Consider the following 16,636-nt stretch of genomic DNA (forward strand, 5'->3'; position numbering starts at 1 on the left):
TGGCCAGGTGCATATTGTCCATGCATACACTGCAGGGAGTCTGCATACCTGATGGGAAATAAATTACTTCTTTATTTTTATAGCACTTACAGTTATTGCTAATCTCATGATATTTATATTCATTACTACTTTGAAAGTATGTAGTTACTAGACCTGCTGGTGGGTTTTTACTTAAAGCAGCACATAAATTACTGTATGACAAATGTTTTAAGAATACTTTAAGTATTTCAATCTAATTGGTTTCCTTTATAATCCTACGTATTTTATGCCATATATTAAAAAACCAGAGGCCCGATGCATGAAATTTGTGCAAGAGTAGGTCTTCCTTCCCCTGGCTGCCGGCTTCCCTCCGGCACCAGGAACCCGGGCTTCCCTCACAGCCCTGGCTTCATCCGGACAGTTGTCTGGAAGGACGTCCGGTCTAATTATAATTAGCACATCATGCTTTTATTATTATAGATATTATTCTGAAAAATGTCCACAGGCTTTACCCTGTACCCATGGCACAAAGCCCTGAAACCTTACCCTTATTTTCCCCCTGCAGCACTTTTTGAGTAAAAGTTGCTGGTTTTCTAAAGCCTGACATTGATAAGGATGGTGACTAGAGGGAGGCCAGCAGCGTTTTCCTAATTCCCTGCTGCTGCCTTCTAATGCTCCTCCTACATGCCAGCTCCTGGGTCATCTCAGTATTTCTGAGGAGAATCACTCTCACATGCAGTCAGAAGGCCCAGTCCTCAACTCCAGTAAATCTTTATCTCCTTACCAATAATGTAGCCACCAACCACACCATCTTGGGGAACCTGAGGCTGTCACATGCCCCAACCACAATTGTCTTCTCTTCTAGTTCTCACTCCCTAAACCTGTGTTCCTCATCCATATTAACAATGATAGTCCTTCCTGTTTCTTCCCCCTAAGCATCTGAACCCTTAGGTTTAAATAAAAAACCAAAAACCAAAACACAAACAAATCCCAGGTTTCTACTTTGTTCCCAATCCAACTACAACTCTTTCCACATCAAGGTTAATCCTTCTTATTATCTGAATTCCAGATTCCTGATCTTCTTATACAATAGTCCCCCCATATCCACAAGTGATACGTACCAAGACCCCCCCATGGATGACTGATAGTACCAAACCCTATATATACTATGTTTTTCTCTACACATACATATCTATGATAAAGCTTAATTTATAAATTAGGCACAGTAGGGGATTAGCAACAATAACTAAGAAAAATATACTGTATTAAAAGTTATGTAAATGTGACATTGTTAAATAAAGGTTTCTTGAACCCAAGCACTGTGATACCAGACAGTCTATGCTGAGATGGCTACTAAGTGACTAACAGGTGGATAGTGTATACAACGTGGACAGGTCCCAGGCAGGACAGTGCAAGATTTCATAATGCTACTCAGTGCAAAATTGTAAGTTATGAACTAGTTCTAGAATTTTCCATTTAACATTTCAGACTGCAGTTGACTTTGGGTAACTGAAACCCAGGGAAAGCAAAACCACACAGATAAGGGGACTACTGTACACACATATGTAATATGTATTTTTTTAGTTATTTCATAATCCTTTAAGTCACCTTCTTTGTCCTTCATAGGCTCTTTATTTATAATTTAATATATTTTTATTGATTTCAGAGAGGGAAAGGAGAGGGGGAGAGAGAGAAACAGCAATGATGAGACAATCATTGATTGCCTGCCTCCTGCATGCCCCGCCACTGGGGATTGAGCTCTCAACCCGGGCATGTGCGCTGACCGGGAATCAAGCTGTGACCACATAGTCGACACTCAACCACTGAGCCACAGTGACCAGGCTCCATAGGCTCTTTAAATGAATCATCAAGGGCTTATTCAAGGCTCTGCCCTCAGCTTGTTCCTCTCTGTTCCCCATGAATAATCTATCTCCCCCATTGCTTCTATCATTTCTCTTTTGGCAAAACCTGAACACGTCAGTCTCAAGTCAAATCTCTCTCCTTCCAAATCTATGTGCCTCTGCATCCAATTACTAGGCATTTCCACTTGGAAAATTTGAACATGCCTAACACAAAATTCATGAACTGCCCAATACCTGCATCTCAAACTGCTCCCAAACCAAGTCCTCTCCTCCTCTTTGTCACTCTTCACAAGCGGGTGGGCGTGCTTCCTAACTAGCTCTCGGGTTTTGTTTGACTTTTGCCTCCAGGTCATATGATTGCTCATCTGAATCACAGTAAAAGGCAACTAACTGCTTTTCATCTCTAGGTTTGCCCCTGGTAAATTAATTCTCTTCACTGGGAAAATGACCTTTCTACAAAAAACTAATCATTCATTGGCTTTATGGGGCGGCTGTATAATGGTAGAAAGACACAAATTTTGAGAGTCCAACCAACTTGAGTTTGAACCCAGGCTCTAATCTTGTGGAAATTACTTCTTCCAACCTCCTCAACTGAAAAATGGCTGATACAATTCTGAAAAGTCCAAGAATCAATAAATCAAGCACATGCATAGTAGATACTATGAAACACAACAGTCCCTTAATAACTAACTGGTAGCCACCATTATTCCCCTAGGATAAAATTCAGATTTTTTTAATATGATAGACAAGGTCCTCATGACCTTGCTCTGCCTGCTCTCCTGCCTCTTTGTCAGTTTACCACTCACACTCTCCACTTCGTTGCCTTGACCCTGCAGGTTCTCTCAAGACTGGTCTGTTTACAAGTGGCAACCTCCTCTGTCAGGGATGATGCCTTTAATCCTGTCCTTTTTCACAGAGCTCACTCCTCAACTTAAGTGTCAACTCCATGAATTCTTCCTCCAACCCCCAACTCCCTCCTCAGATTGGATGAGGCAGCTCTACTCTGTACTCCCATAGTAACTCGTGCTCACTTCCATTACATTCTACTGAAATGGTCTCCTTATCTGCCTATCTCTTGTACGAGGCTCGGCTCTCTAGGCCAGGGCTCAATTCCATATATCTATGTTAATTCCTGGCACACAGTAGGTACTCCATAAATGTTACTAACATAAAACATAACTTGAACGGCTACACAAAATGAAAGAGTAAAATAAAAACAAAACACCCACAGAGTTCCTTTTAATTGGCTTTTGTGTGCAAAGATTTTCCCTCCTCCCCCTCCAGAAGCCAATTTTTACCAATATGAATGCTCAAGTAACTGTTAAATGACTTCGTTTTAAGGACCCAGGTACTGGCAATACCAGCAATAGATATAACAAATCCTTTCAACATGAATATAACTTGTATTTATTTTAGTCAGTTTTCCATGCTCTTTATTAAACAAATCAGTGTAATGTAACAGATACTAAATCAGTATAACTAAAACAACAGCACTAACCAATAAATTTAGCCTCTAAATTATGAAACTTAAGACAATTAAGCCTCAATCACCCATCAATAAGCAGGTGATAAATTGGCACTGCAAGCTTTTAAAAGGTGTAGCAATAGATAAGTAGTATGTTTTTACTCACCAGCTTCACGTAATCGGTTCCCTTCTGCTTTTGTCCGGTTAGTTCTTTCACTTCCAGCAAGATCCACCAAGGACAACTGGCTTATAGTGATTTGTTCTTTTTCCTGAAGAGAAGATCATAATGTCAATAACGTAACATGAGCTATAAGTGGTTTACAATGTTCTTTAAACATATTTAATTAACAAATTATTAAGAATATAATATTTGCACAATACAAATGTACTGGTTGGGGCAAAGGACACAAGTTTTGGGGGAAAAGTTTGCTAAAAGCATATGATAAATATACTCATGACATTAATGATTACTTGCCCATTGTCTGGTCTTCTACATTATGCTGTAAGCTCCATGAATGAAGGGACTCTGCCTTGTAATGACTATCTCCAGAACCTTACACAGTGCCTAGCTCTCAGCAGGAGCTCAATAAATATAAGCTAAATAGTGAGGCTAGAACAGGGCTAGCCTAAAATTTTTTATAATCAGATATTTAATAACTTTGTGATCTAATAATTTCATAATATGCTAATAATTTTTATAAGAAATGAAAGTCAAGAGGTACATAACTGACATTGTAATGTTAGATGTGATTCAAAGGAAATCAAGTGTATATGGAAGCTTGATTTATAACCATTTTCTAGCTAACATTTATCAAGTGTTGACTATAAGCCAAATACAGGATTAAGAACTTTATATGAGGAGTTTATTACAATAAGGTCAAATAGCCAGGGCATTAAAAGGAAATCAAAATTCAAATCCTGGCTTTTTTACGAAGATGGCGCTGAAAGCTAAGAAGGAAACCCCTGCCTCTCCCAAAGCCGAAGTCAAAGCAAAGGCTTTGAAGGCAAAGAAAGCAGTGCTGAAAGGCGTCCACAGCCAAAGACACTAAGGCTCTGGAGGCAGCTTAAATATCCTTGGAAGAGCGCACCCAGGAGAAACAAGCTTGACCACTAAGCCATCATCAATCCCCCCTGACTACCGAGTCAGCCGAGTCGGCCGTGAAGATGATAGAAGACAATAATACACTAGTGTTCATTGTGGATGTCAAGGCCAACAAGCACCAGATCAAACAGGCCATGAGGAAGCTCTATGACATTGGCGTGGCCAAGGTCAACACCCTGATCAGGCCTGATGGCGAGAAGACGACATATGTTCGACTGGCTCCTGACTAGGATGCTTTGGATGTTGCCAAAAAAATTGGAATAATCTAAACTGAGTCCAGCTGCCTAATTCTAAAAATAAAAATTTTACACTGTAAAAAAAAAAAATTCGAATCCTTCAGTACCATTTCTTCCTGCCATCTGGAAACTTTCGTGATACCACAATTTCATAATGTATTTTGAATAGAATTACACTTTACTAGCTTAAAGTTATTAAATAATTTATATTTGGGCTCAAGTGTGGTTACTAATTGATGTAAGCCTTGTAGTGAGACAGTCCCTGCAATAAACAATGACCAATAGATCAGTCAAGAGAAGAACCATTTAGAATTGGACATCTCCTGAACTAATCCTACCCTGGAAAGTTAATTGCTGACAGTTTAAAACCATTAACTGAATTTCACATACAAAATGAGTCTTCAAAGGTAAAACAATGGATCACAAATTCTTATTTATAAAGATTTGTAAACTTTTTTCATAGCAAAAATCCAGGTTAGTTTTCCAAAACTGCACATCTAACAGAAAAATAAAACCAACACCTACATATATTTTTAATCCTGGAGGAGCGATTTTCAACATTTTTCATTTCATGGCACACATAAACTAGTTACTAAAATTCTGTGGCACACCACAAAATATATTTTTTGCCTATCTGACAAAAAAAGTATAATTTTGATTCATTCACACTAGATGGCTATTGTGTTGGCTGTCATTTTTTTCAATTTGACAATCTAAGGGAAAATAGGTCAGTGTGCCTAACTAAATGGTCAGGTGTTACTTGTTTTAAAAATTCTTGCAGGGAGAACCAACCAATATAAAACAATTGAAGGCCATCTTGATGGTCTTGACACTAATTTCTATGACACAAATTTATAAACTGATTTTCTATTTTAAAAATTAAAGACCTAGAAAATAAATATATGTATACATTTTTTATTATTGATTTTTTACAGAGAGGAAGGGAGAGAGATAGAGAGTTAGAAACATCGATGAGAGAGAAACATCGATCAGCTGCCTCCTGCACATCTCCTACTGGGGATGTGCCCGCAACCCAGGTACATGCCCTTGACCGGAATCGAACCTGGGACCTTTCAGTCCGCAGGCCGATGCTCTATCCACTGAGCCAAACCGGTTTCGGCTAAAGACCTAGATTTTAAATGTGTATTTAACTTGATGTTTTTAATCAGGATAAAGATCATTTAATAGTCATTAAAAACAGTTGCCAGAGATAATCTGCATGGAAGAAAAAAACTTGCAAATGGCTAATAAGTTGGAAGCATTATTTTTAATATGTAAGATAATCAGAATGCTCAAAATAAAATACACAACTTTTTTTTTTTTAAATATATTTTATTAATTTTTTACAGACAGGAAGGGAGAGAGATAGAGAGTTAGAAACATCGATGAGAGAGAGACATCGATCAGCTGCCTCCTGCACATCTCCTACTGGGGATGTGCCCGCAACCCAGGTACATGCCCTTGACCGGAATCGAACCCGGGACCTTTCAGTCCGCAGGCCGACGCTCTATCCACTGAGCCAAACCGGTTTCGGCAAAATACACAACTTTTTAAAAAAGTTTTGATTTTTAGAGATAGAGAAACAGAGGAAGGGGAGGGAAGGAGGGAAGGAAGGAAAGGAGAGAGAGAAACATCATTTTGCTGTTCCATCCATTATATATTCATTGGTTGATTCTTGCATGTGCCCTGACCGGGATCAAACCCACAAGGTGTATAGCAGGGGTGGGGAACATCTGCCCCATGGGCCATATAAGACCTGCAAAATCATTTGTCTGGCCTTGCCAAGGCATTAGGGATGAGTTAATTATGTGTTTGACCAAATATAGCAGGCTAATTTTTAAGCTAATTTTGTGTGGCCGAAGAATGTTATAAATATCCAAAAGGCCCTTGACAGAAAAAAGGTTCCCCACCTCTGGTGTATAGGGATGATGCTCTAACCAACTGGGCTACCTGGCAAGGGCTCAACTTTTTTAAGTATAAGAAACCACCCTGAGTAGCATCTAGATTTGTAATGAAGAATGATACAGTTTGGATTAAGTATCTTGGGCTGGATTACACAGTGCTTTGTACTGGATCTGCCAAAACATCTGTCCAGCTTGGTATCGTGTAAAAGTCTGTTACTTTTTGGGCAGACATATATAAAAACTCAGATGGTCTCCTTAAAAATCAGATGGTCTCTTCTGTACTGAAAGCATTTTCATGTTTTCTAGTTAAAAATTAATATTTTCTTATAGACCTTGTGCAATAAAGCAGAAGCAAGATGTGTGATTTCTGCAAATGCTTTAACAGCTGGTAAAATTTAAAAAATTAATATATGTATTGGTAAAAATAAGTTTTATTTTATTTTATTTTATTTATTTATTTTTTTTAAATATATTTTATTAATTTTTAAAAATAAGTTTTAAATTACATTTCAATAAACTAAAAAAAAATTTCTGTGGCACACCGGTTAAAATCTTTGTTCTAGCAGTGATGGCGAACCTTTTGAGCTCTGCGTGTCAGCATTTTGAAAAACCCTAACTTAACTCTGGTGCCGTGTCACATATAGAAATTTTTTGATATTTGCAACCATAGTAAAACAAAGACTTATATTTTTGATATTTATTTTATATATTTAAATGCCATTTAACAAAGAAAAATCAACCAAAAAAATGAGTTCGCGTGTCACCTCTGACATGCGTGTCATAGGTTCGCCATCCCTGTGAGCAATCTTCAATGCAACAAAACCTCCGATTTAATTCTAATTCCAAAAATTAAGTATTCAGTTTAAAAATTCGATACACTACAACTTACCTGTAAGACATTGTCTCCATCTGCATCCAGTGGAGCTTGAACTAATTTAATATTGAATACACTATGGGAACGGCTGGACTCACGATTCAAATGTGTGTTAGCAATACGTCTCTTTTTCTGGCCTATAATGACAGGAAAAAAAAAAATTGCCCAAATCTGAACTCAGCCATTGCATTATATATGCGTTCTTTCGTCTTCCTTTTAAAATTGATTTTCAGAGGAACAAATGTAATAATCTGAACAATAAAGATTTAATTTAAAAAAAATAAAAATAAAATAAAATTGATTTTCAGAGAGAGAGCAAGGAAGAGGGAGAGAAAACAGTGATTGGCTGCCTCCTGCATGCCCCTACTGGGGATTGAGCCCATAATCATGTGCCCTGACCAGGAATCGAACTGGCAACCTTTTGGTGCAGAGGAATGATATTCAACCAACTGAGCCATACTGGCTAGGGCTATACACACTTTCTGCTAAACCAAAAAGTACTGCTGGTCAAATATATTTATCATTTTATAGTTTTCGAATTTTAATTCTAACCTTTCCAGAAAACTTCAAAAGCCTCTTCAGTAGATTTTACTTCTACTTCTGTACATCCTGCAACATACATATTATGATTCTTGTCTTCACGAAGCAATTTAGATTGTAGAGGTCTATGGGAAAGAAAAAATATACAAGTTTGCTAAATTGTGAGTTATAGAGTTATTAATAAATTGAGTTATCTAAAATGCCAGGCAACATAACAGCCATTGTTATAATGGGAATAAACCTAAGCAAGAATCCAGAAAAATATTAAACAGTTAACTTTAAGGATATACAGTCAAGATTAGTTATAAAAACTTACTTTGTTTTAAAAGTTTTGATCTAATTTGTTCTAACAAAGTACACAATATAACATTAAACAGTTAGAGATCATAGTAGTATTATAGCAACATTACATGCACAAGTTAAGCATCAAAATTTAGTATTTCCCTAAATTTAAAAGATCAATAGATAGAGCTGATTCTGACCTCAGGGTCAGAAAAAAAAAATTCAGAGAGAGTTTGGTATATACCAGGAGTGGCAATCCTTCCAAAGTGGCTGGTCAAGTTTTAGTCTGTATGATAAGATGGGAAGGGGCACTGCTTGTTTGGCCTCAGTCTTGTGAGTGGTGGAGATAAAAACATTGATCAGCCACCATCACCCACTAAATGGCTGATTTTTTTCAGGAAGCAGGAGGGGCTCACTGGTAGCAGACAGCAAAGTGCCAATGAAAAACCACCTACGTACAAACACTCCACAGATGCCAAACACTAGTGTATCTGTACCCTTCTCCTTATAAAAAGAAGAAGAAAAAAGTCAACACAATCACATACACAAAGTCTGTGTTCCTCATGGGTGTGCCGCAACTGTTCCACCTACCAAAGGAATAAGGTATAAGTTACTGTTTCTACAGCAGCCATCTCATAGTAACATGTTCAGTCCACAGTATGTGAGTCACAATGAGTTGTATCTTAAAAATCCTCCAATGCAATATTTCTACATTGTATTAAAAACACATACACACTAAACATTAATCAGTTAAAAAAAGCAGGTAATACACCACCTTAACAAATTAAAACTGAACTCAGTGCCAAATAAGCACCTTGTGAGTTTATTTGAGTTACAAGAAATATTATAAGGAAGGCACACAAGTCATATTTGTCAGTCCTTTTGTGTAATGAAATAAAATCAAGATAAAAGGCTCCTATGAAAATAACCTTATTTAGGACAAACAAAAACTTGCCACTTGTGCAGACATGAAACTGACTGTTAGCAGTGAATAACATCACAAAAGCTTAGGGAAATGGGTATGCAGAACTGACACTTGTTGTTTTTTTTAATTAATATATTTTTATTGATTTTAGAGAAAAAAGGAGAGGGAGAGATAGAAACATCAATGATGAGAATCAGATTGGCTGCCTCCTGCACACCCCCTACTGGGGATTGAGCACGGAACCTGGGCACGTGCCCTTGGCCAGAATCGAACCTGGGACCCTTCAGACCATAGGCCAACGCTCTATCCACTAAGCCAAACCGGCTAGGGCCAGAACTGACACTTTTAAACAAATGGGAAAGTAATTAGTCTATACACTGTTTAATATAAGTAAAAGTGGATATACTGACAAGTGTTCTCAGTACAATGGCTTCCTAAATCCAATTCTTTCTCCAATAATGTTGGAATAGACATACACACAAAAGTTAAATATATGACACAGATCTTTATATTACTTATGTCCTAAAAGGCCCTAATGAAGAGGGCATCTATAATATAAAAGGCTAATATGCAAAGTGTCCCCTTGGGAGTTAGACCGGGAGTTTGATTGCTTGCTATGACATGCGCTGACAAGCAGGGGGTGGTGCAGAACAAAGGAAGGCTCTGGCCGACAGCAGGGAAAGGGAGGCCCTGGCAGGGAGTTGGAAGGCCCTGATTGGCCCTGATCACAGGCCAGGCCTGGGGACCCTACCCATGCATGAATTTCATGCACCAGGCCTCTAGTTGAAGATAAGCATTTAGCTTAAGAACAAAACCATAAACTCAAGAACAAGATATTAATATTAGACATGGGATTCCAGAGTTAGCTCTGGCATAAATGCAGATTCATTGTTTGTGATGTCAGGTTGTAATTGGTCTTCATTCTCAGAGGGCAAGACTCAAGGACAGGGAGTGGTCTTTTAACTCTGGCAGAATGACAATACAGATGTCATTTCATATTAGTCAATGAGGGAAGGTCTGTGAATATTAGTTGTACAGACAACAGCTTTAGGCTCCATTCTGTAGAGATCACCAAGACAAATGGTTAAAATGGCTTCAAACTCCCAACACTCAGTGTCACTCTTTTTTGAAAGGTAGTCTCAGGGCACATGGATAGTGACACTTCCTTATCCAATTAAGTTCTTTCTTAAAACACAGCTCAGGGACAAGAGTTTTCAAAAATAATATCAGGTCTCCTCCTTAGATGCTTTAACCCACTAGGTCCCCAGCACATCTATATACCTAGATAATAATAAAATGAATCATCAAGCACCAGTTGCATGATACACAGTTATATTTCATTTTCAAAACAAAAATAAGCATTACTCCTATTTACGGCTCACTGAGGTGAGTGACTGCTCCAAGATTAAGCAGCTAAGCAGGGACTATCTTCACTACTTACTTAGGTTTTATGGGATCAAACGGCACCTCTTCCAGTAGATCATATATGTAATTATTATATATTTCAATATAAGAGACAAATACGCCATAGACACTATCCTCATCAACTTCTTCTGCTTTGCAAAATTCTTGAACATTTATCATATCTGCGAACTCTGGATCAATTTGTCGTCTGAAAAAGGGGGAAAAGCCAGAAAGTCTAATTTTCCACATTGTGAATTAATATCAAACATGAATGATCCCAAGAGGAAGCTAAAAGATATAGCACAAATGTCCTGCCTTACAAGCAGAAATGCACAAAGAACTTGATTCACTCACCATCAGCCAACAATACTCCCATGTCCTCCCAGGTAAACAGCACAGGCTTTTACACCCGCTCCCACTCAGAGTGGCACCTTCTCTAAGCAGTGATTCAAGGACAGTGCGTTCATAAACAAAGAGAACATCTGAGCCAATAAAGTTACTTAAGAACAGTCCTCATCTTTGATCTCACTAATGTCAACTTGTCAGACAATCTCTATTTCATGTGCATCATTCCCTATGCCCGAGGAAACCACCAGGCAGCGTGCCCTTCAGGCCAGCATTGTAGACAAATGCAATTACTTACTTGCTAGAAGGGGTCTTTGGGTTGGGTATGGCCTCTCTTTTCTGTCGTTCTAATAAGGCATCAACTTCACACTGTATATCCATGCTATTCCTATCATTAGATTTAAAAACCTGAAGTGGGGGCAAAAGTCAGATCATGATTTTGAGAACTTGACTTACATTGTAAGAAACATATTTGAGAACTGAGAAGTTTATTTACACACATTTAAGGTTTCAAAATGTATCCAATTAGTTCTCCCATAATGCTACTGTATCCACAGGTATCTTGGTCCCTGTGTCAAGTGAAACTGTTACAACATAAAAGAATTGTACTTACATATCTTTTAGCCTGAAAGGACCCTACACTGTTAAAGATCATGTCCAGACAACGAGGAAGCAGCCCTCCTTCCCCTGGGGAACCAGTCATGGTGTGAGTCTTCCCACTTCCTGTCACACCATATGTGAAAAGGAGACCTGCAACAGAGCATGTCACACTGGGTTATATCACAAAAGTCCTCCACTTGTAGTACTCATTGTATTAAAAAACACTTAAAATTAACCAGCTCAGCGCCTGGACCAGTGTGGCTCAGTGCTTGAGTGTCAACCCATGAACCAAGAGGTCACTGGTTAGATTCCCGATCAGGGCCATGCCCGATCCTCAATAGGGGTTGTGCATGAGACAGCCAATCAGTGATGTTTCTCTCTCATTGATGTTTCTATCTTTCTACCCCTCCCCCTTCCTCTCTAAAAAAAGTAAAAATAAATAAGAATAACCAGCTCAAAAAAGCAGATAAAACACCACCTACTGAATCTGAATTCAAGGCCAAACATAAATCAAATATACAAATATCAAAAAAAGTTTTATCAGAGGGGGAGAAAAAGGAAAATCCAACAAAACTCCAAGAATCATACCATTTTTGCCATGAATGAGGTCATCCACCAAGGGATTAGCCACAACATCAAAGAGCTCCTTCTGGGTGGTATGAATGCCAAATACTTGTTTAAATGAATACTGAGTCTGTGGAGAAGGAAAAAAATAAAAGTACATAAATGAATTCCACTATATCTAGGTTAGATATACATATTTAAACCCATTCAGATGTTTCTTTATGAACATCTAAGATCTAGATGCACAAAGAAAAAGTACAAATGGTTTGTAAACCTGGAACCCTGAAAAGAAATCCTGCCCTGGCTGGTGAGACTCTGTTGATTGGGCATCATCCCATGCATCGAAAGGTTACCAGTTCAATTCCCAGTCAGGGCACATGCCCAGGTTTTGGGCTCGATCCCTGGTAGAAGGCACACAGGAGGCAGCCAATCAATGTTTCTCTCTCTCTTTCTCTCCCTTTCTCTCTTTCTAAAAATCAACAATTTTTTTAAAAAAAAGTCATGACCTACCTAAGTATACCAATTATAAATGTTAAATATTTACATTTATAACTACTGAAGAGAATGTAGAAAAATCTTAAACCCACTAATGCTTCACAGACTAAGCCTGACTTTGTTTTAATTAAATGACCAAGAAGATCAAAAGGTATTATAATGATTCAGTCACTATACGAAAATCCTCACATATTTATTACCTCATTTTACCACTTTCTATTTTTTTCTCATAAAGGTGTAATTTTAAATGGCATAACAGCATAGAGCTAAGTATTTTAATGTACTGGTTTTTTTTTAAAAAGCCAGCAGTGAACTGTAAATATAAACTGTATATAAAAACCCATGAGTTTTTATATAAAATAAATTTTAAATCAATTGTGATCTTTGATTCAATTATCAAATCTCTTTCAAGAATTAATTATTATAAAGTATAACCATATTGCCAAAAATGTTACCACTTATACTTGGAAAATTAGATTGAATCCCCAAAGTGGCTGGAGGTGACCTCTGAAAATAGTTTGCTTTTCACTTGACCCAGAAAACCCCACAAAATCACGCAAATCAAGAGGCTCAAATCTTCATGTTCACTTTAAGAATACCTGTGAAACTGTGCAGGCCATTAAGGGTATGCATATTCGAAAAGCCACCAATTATCTGAAGGATGTCACTTTACAGAAGTAGTGTGCCATTCTGTCGTTACAATGGTGGTGTTGGTAGGTGTGCCCAGGAGAAACAGTGGGACTGGATACAGAGTTGGTGGCCCAAAGAGTGCTGAATTTTTGCTGCACATCTTAAAAATGCAGAAAGCAATGCTGAACTTAAGAGTTTAGATTTAGATTCTCTGGTCAATGAGCACATGTAGGTGAACAAAGCTCCCAAGATGCGGCGCAGAACTTAAGAGCTCATGTGGGTTAATCCGCCCATTGAGATGATCCTGCCACGTTGAGATGATCCTTAATGAAAAAGAGGAGATTGTTCCTAAACCAGAGGAGAAGGTTGCACAGAAGAAAAAGATATCCCAATTCTCTGGAGAGAAAAGATGGTGACCAGCAAGAGGGGGGGAGGGAGAGTATGTGAGAGAGAGATGGAGTGATAGAGTGTGTGGACGTGTGGTGTATGTGTGTGTGAATGAGCTAGGGACAGTTAGATGCTGCAGGTCTTCCAAGGGGCTGCCAAACTGGACAGTCTGAGATGGTGAAACCCCGCTACCACTGTGGACACTCCGGGGACAGCCAGCGCAGGCACAGAGACCAAACCATCTTGAGAAACAGAACTGCTTGGGACTAGGATACTAGATTCTGGTCTCAGATGCAAACTGAGACGCTACAGCCACTAGGAACAGAGACCTGTGACCACAGCTGCAGACCCACAGACACCAAGAATCCAGACATCCTGGCTGCAGATTTCTGTGAGCCCATCCCCCTCCCTGCAGGCTTGCTGCAGTGCCATAGGAACTGCTAGACCTGCCCCACGCAAGCAAGCCTTCTGCCCACACAGAGCAGCTCTGCTACCTGAATTTGAGTCTGGGCGCACGGACACTGGGAATCTGCTTCACGCAGCACGCAATCGTGTGACCAGAACCCATGCCCACACAGGGCAGCAGTGCCACCTGACTTTGATTCTGGGCAAGCGCACAAGGAAGTCTGTCTCCCGCAGTGCAAGAGTGGACCTCCTGCTAACACAGGGTGGCTGTGCAACCCGGTCCCCCAAGCAGACCAGGGACGCCGATTCTCTGTGTGAGAGGAAGCACTGAGCACTAGTGACGACTCTGTTTCTCATTGCACACGCCTGGGATCCTTGATTCCCAGTGCATGCACACTAAGAGCCAGTGACTCCAATTCTTGGTGCATGCTCATACAGAGACCGATTCTCGGCATGAGGTTGCACCAAACAGAGACTCTGATACTTGATTCTCCACGCGGGCACAGGGGGACTCTGACTCTTGGCATGCGCTAGCGGATTCTGATTTTTAGGCACACGCCAGTGGGGTCTCTTTTTTCAGCGTGGCACAGGCAGGGGCCCTGATTCTAGGTGCACGCACGAGGCCGCACTGAGGACTGGTGACTCTGATCCTGGGTGAGCATGGCTCCCACTGACCAATGGCAGTTACACGTCTTGGTGTCGGGAGCTCTTCAATGACACCCAGGTGGCACGAAGCTCCCACTGCACATGGCCCAGGCTTCCGCAACTCGGCATTTGAACCTTCTGGTGATAGTTAGAAGGTGAGACAATGAAACAGTCCCCAGAGGAAAGAAAAAGAGGCATTGCCAAGAAAAGAAATAAGTGAAAGAGAGGCATGCAACATGACAGAAAAAAAATTCAGCGTAATGGTCGTAGAGTTCATACACTGGATGGATGAGAAAAATCAACAACTTATGCAAAAATCAGGAAGAAATCAAAGGTGATATAGCTATAATCAAAAACATCATGAAAGGTTTCAACAGTAGACTAGAAGAAGCAGAGGACAAAATTGAAGGGGAAAGCAGGAGCTTCGAAGACAAAAAAAAAAAAAAGGCTAAGGCAGTTTATCACTACCAAACCAGCAATGCAAGAAATGCTAAAGGGAATGCATTTCTGTAAAAAGAAGAAATAGAAAGGAACAAAAGCATAAAGTACAGAAATGGCTACAAACAAGTACCTATCAATAATAACATTAAACATAAATGGATTAAATGCTCCAATCAAAAGAAATCAGGTGACTGAATGGATAAGAAAACATGACCCATATATATGCTGTCTATAGGAGACCCACCTCAGAACAAGGGACTCACACAGACTGAAAGTGAAGGGACAGAAAAATATCAGGCAAATGGAAATGAAAAAAAAAGTTGGGGCAGCAATACTTATATCTTACAAAATAGACCTCAAAGTGAAGACCATAACAAGAGACAAGAAAGGCCACTTCATAATTCTAAAGAGATCGATACAACAAGAGGATATAACTCTGGTAAACATTTATGCATCCAATGCAGGAGCACCCAAATACATAAACTTCTGGAAGATATCAGGGGAGATTGACAGCAACACAATCATAGTAAGAGACTTTAATACCCCATTAACATCACTGGATAAATCCTCTAGACCTGAGATTCTCAACCTTCCTAATGCCATGACCCTTTAATACAGTTCCTCATGTTGTGGTGAGCCCCAATTTCATTGTTACAAATTGAACATAATTAAAGCATAGTGATTAATCACAAAAACAATATGTAATTTTATGTGTGTTTTCCAATGGTCTTAGGCGACCCCTGTGATGGGGTCGCGACCCACAGGTTGAGAACTGCTGCTCTAGACAAAAAATTAGCAAAGAAACATCAATCCTAAATGACTCACTACAGGTAGTCCTCGGGTTACGTCGGACTCAATGTACATCATTTTGTGGTTACATCACCATCTCCCATTTACAGTATTTATATATTAAAAAAAAGTTCGATGTATGTACATATGTGTTTTGTTTTTTATTATTTATTTACAAGTAAAGGTCAGGAATTGTTATCTTTCTTTTAAATTTTTCTTTTACTTTCACTTCATTACCGCTGTGTATGTGCTCCATGTGAGTGACATAGGTGCTTATGTAGGTGGATTTGGACTTATGGCGAAAATCATGTTACATCATGCCGTAGGAATGAATCTCCGATGTAACCCAAGGACCTACTGTAGATCAGATGGACCTAACTGACATCTTTAGAACATTCCACCCCCAAACTACAGAATATACATTCTTCTCAAGCGTACATGGGACATTTTCAAAGATAGACCATATATTGGGACACAGGCAAAGTCTCTCCAAATTCAAAAGGATTGAAATCATATCAAACATCTTCTCAGATCACAAAGGCATAAAATTAGAAATCAACTACAGAATAAACAATCACAAAAATTGAAACACTTGAAGGCTGACTAGCATACTATTAAACAATGAGTGGGTTACCAAAGAGATCCACGAAGAAATGAAAACACAAAAATCCAAAATCTTTGGGACACAGTGAAAGCAATCCTGATTGGGAAGTTCATAGCATTACAGGCCTACCTCAAAAAACAAGAAAAAGTGGTAATAAA

General features: G+C 39.1%; 1 protein-coding gene across 4 annotated transcripts in view; it reads right to left on the reverse strand.

Moving 5' to 3' along the window:
* Nucleotides 1–16,636, reverse strand: part of KIF23 (kinesin family member 23) — a 43,550-nt gene that overhangs the window by 12,591 nt on the left and 14,323 nt on the right. For 3 of the 4 annotated variants that reach the window (XM_006758381.2, XM_006758377.2, XM_015560441.1), the window contains exons 4-11: nt 12,107–12,212; nt 11,532–11,668; nt 11,217–11,326; nt 10,611–10,781; nt 8,790–8,831; nt 7,975–8,087; nt 7,438–7,559; nt 3,473–3,575 (exon numbers count right to left, since the gene is read on the reverse strand). In XM_006758381.2, coding sequence (XP_006758444.1) covers nt 3,473–3,575; nt 7,438–7,559; nt 7,975–8,087; nt 8,790–8,831; nt 10,611–10,781; nt 11,217–11,326; nt 11,532–11,668; nt 12,107–12,212 — 904 coding nt within the window. The remainder of the gene's footprint in view (nt 1–3,472; nt 3,576–7,437; nt 7,560–7,974; nt 8,088–8,789; nt 8,832–10,610; nt 10,782–11,216; nt 11,327–11,531; nt 11,669–12,106; nt 12,213–16,636) is intronic. The other variant, XM_006758378.2, reaches the window with a different exon arrangement.

This window comes from Myotis davidii, unplaced genomic scaffold (assembly GCF_000327345.1).
Source record: "Myotis davidii unplaced genomic scaffold, ASM32734v1 scaffold673, whole genome shotgun sequence".
NCBI classification, from domain to species: domain Eukaryota; kingdom Metazoa; phylum Chordata; class Mammalia; order Chiroptera; family Vespertilionidae; genus Myotis; species Myotis davidii.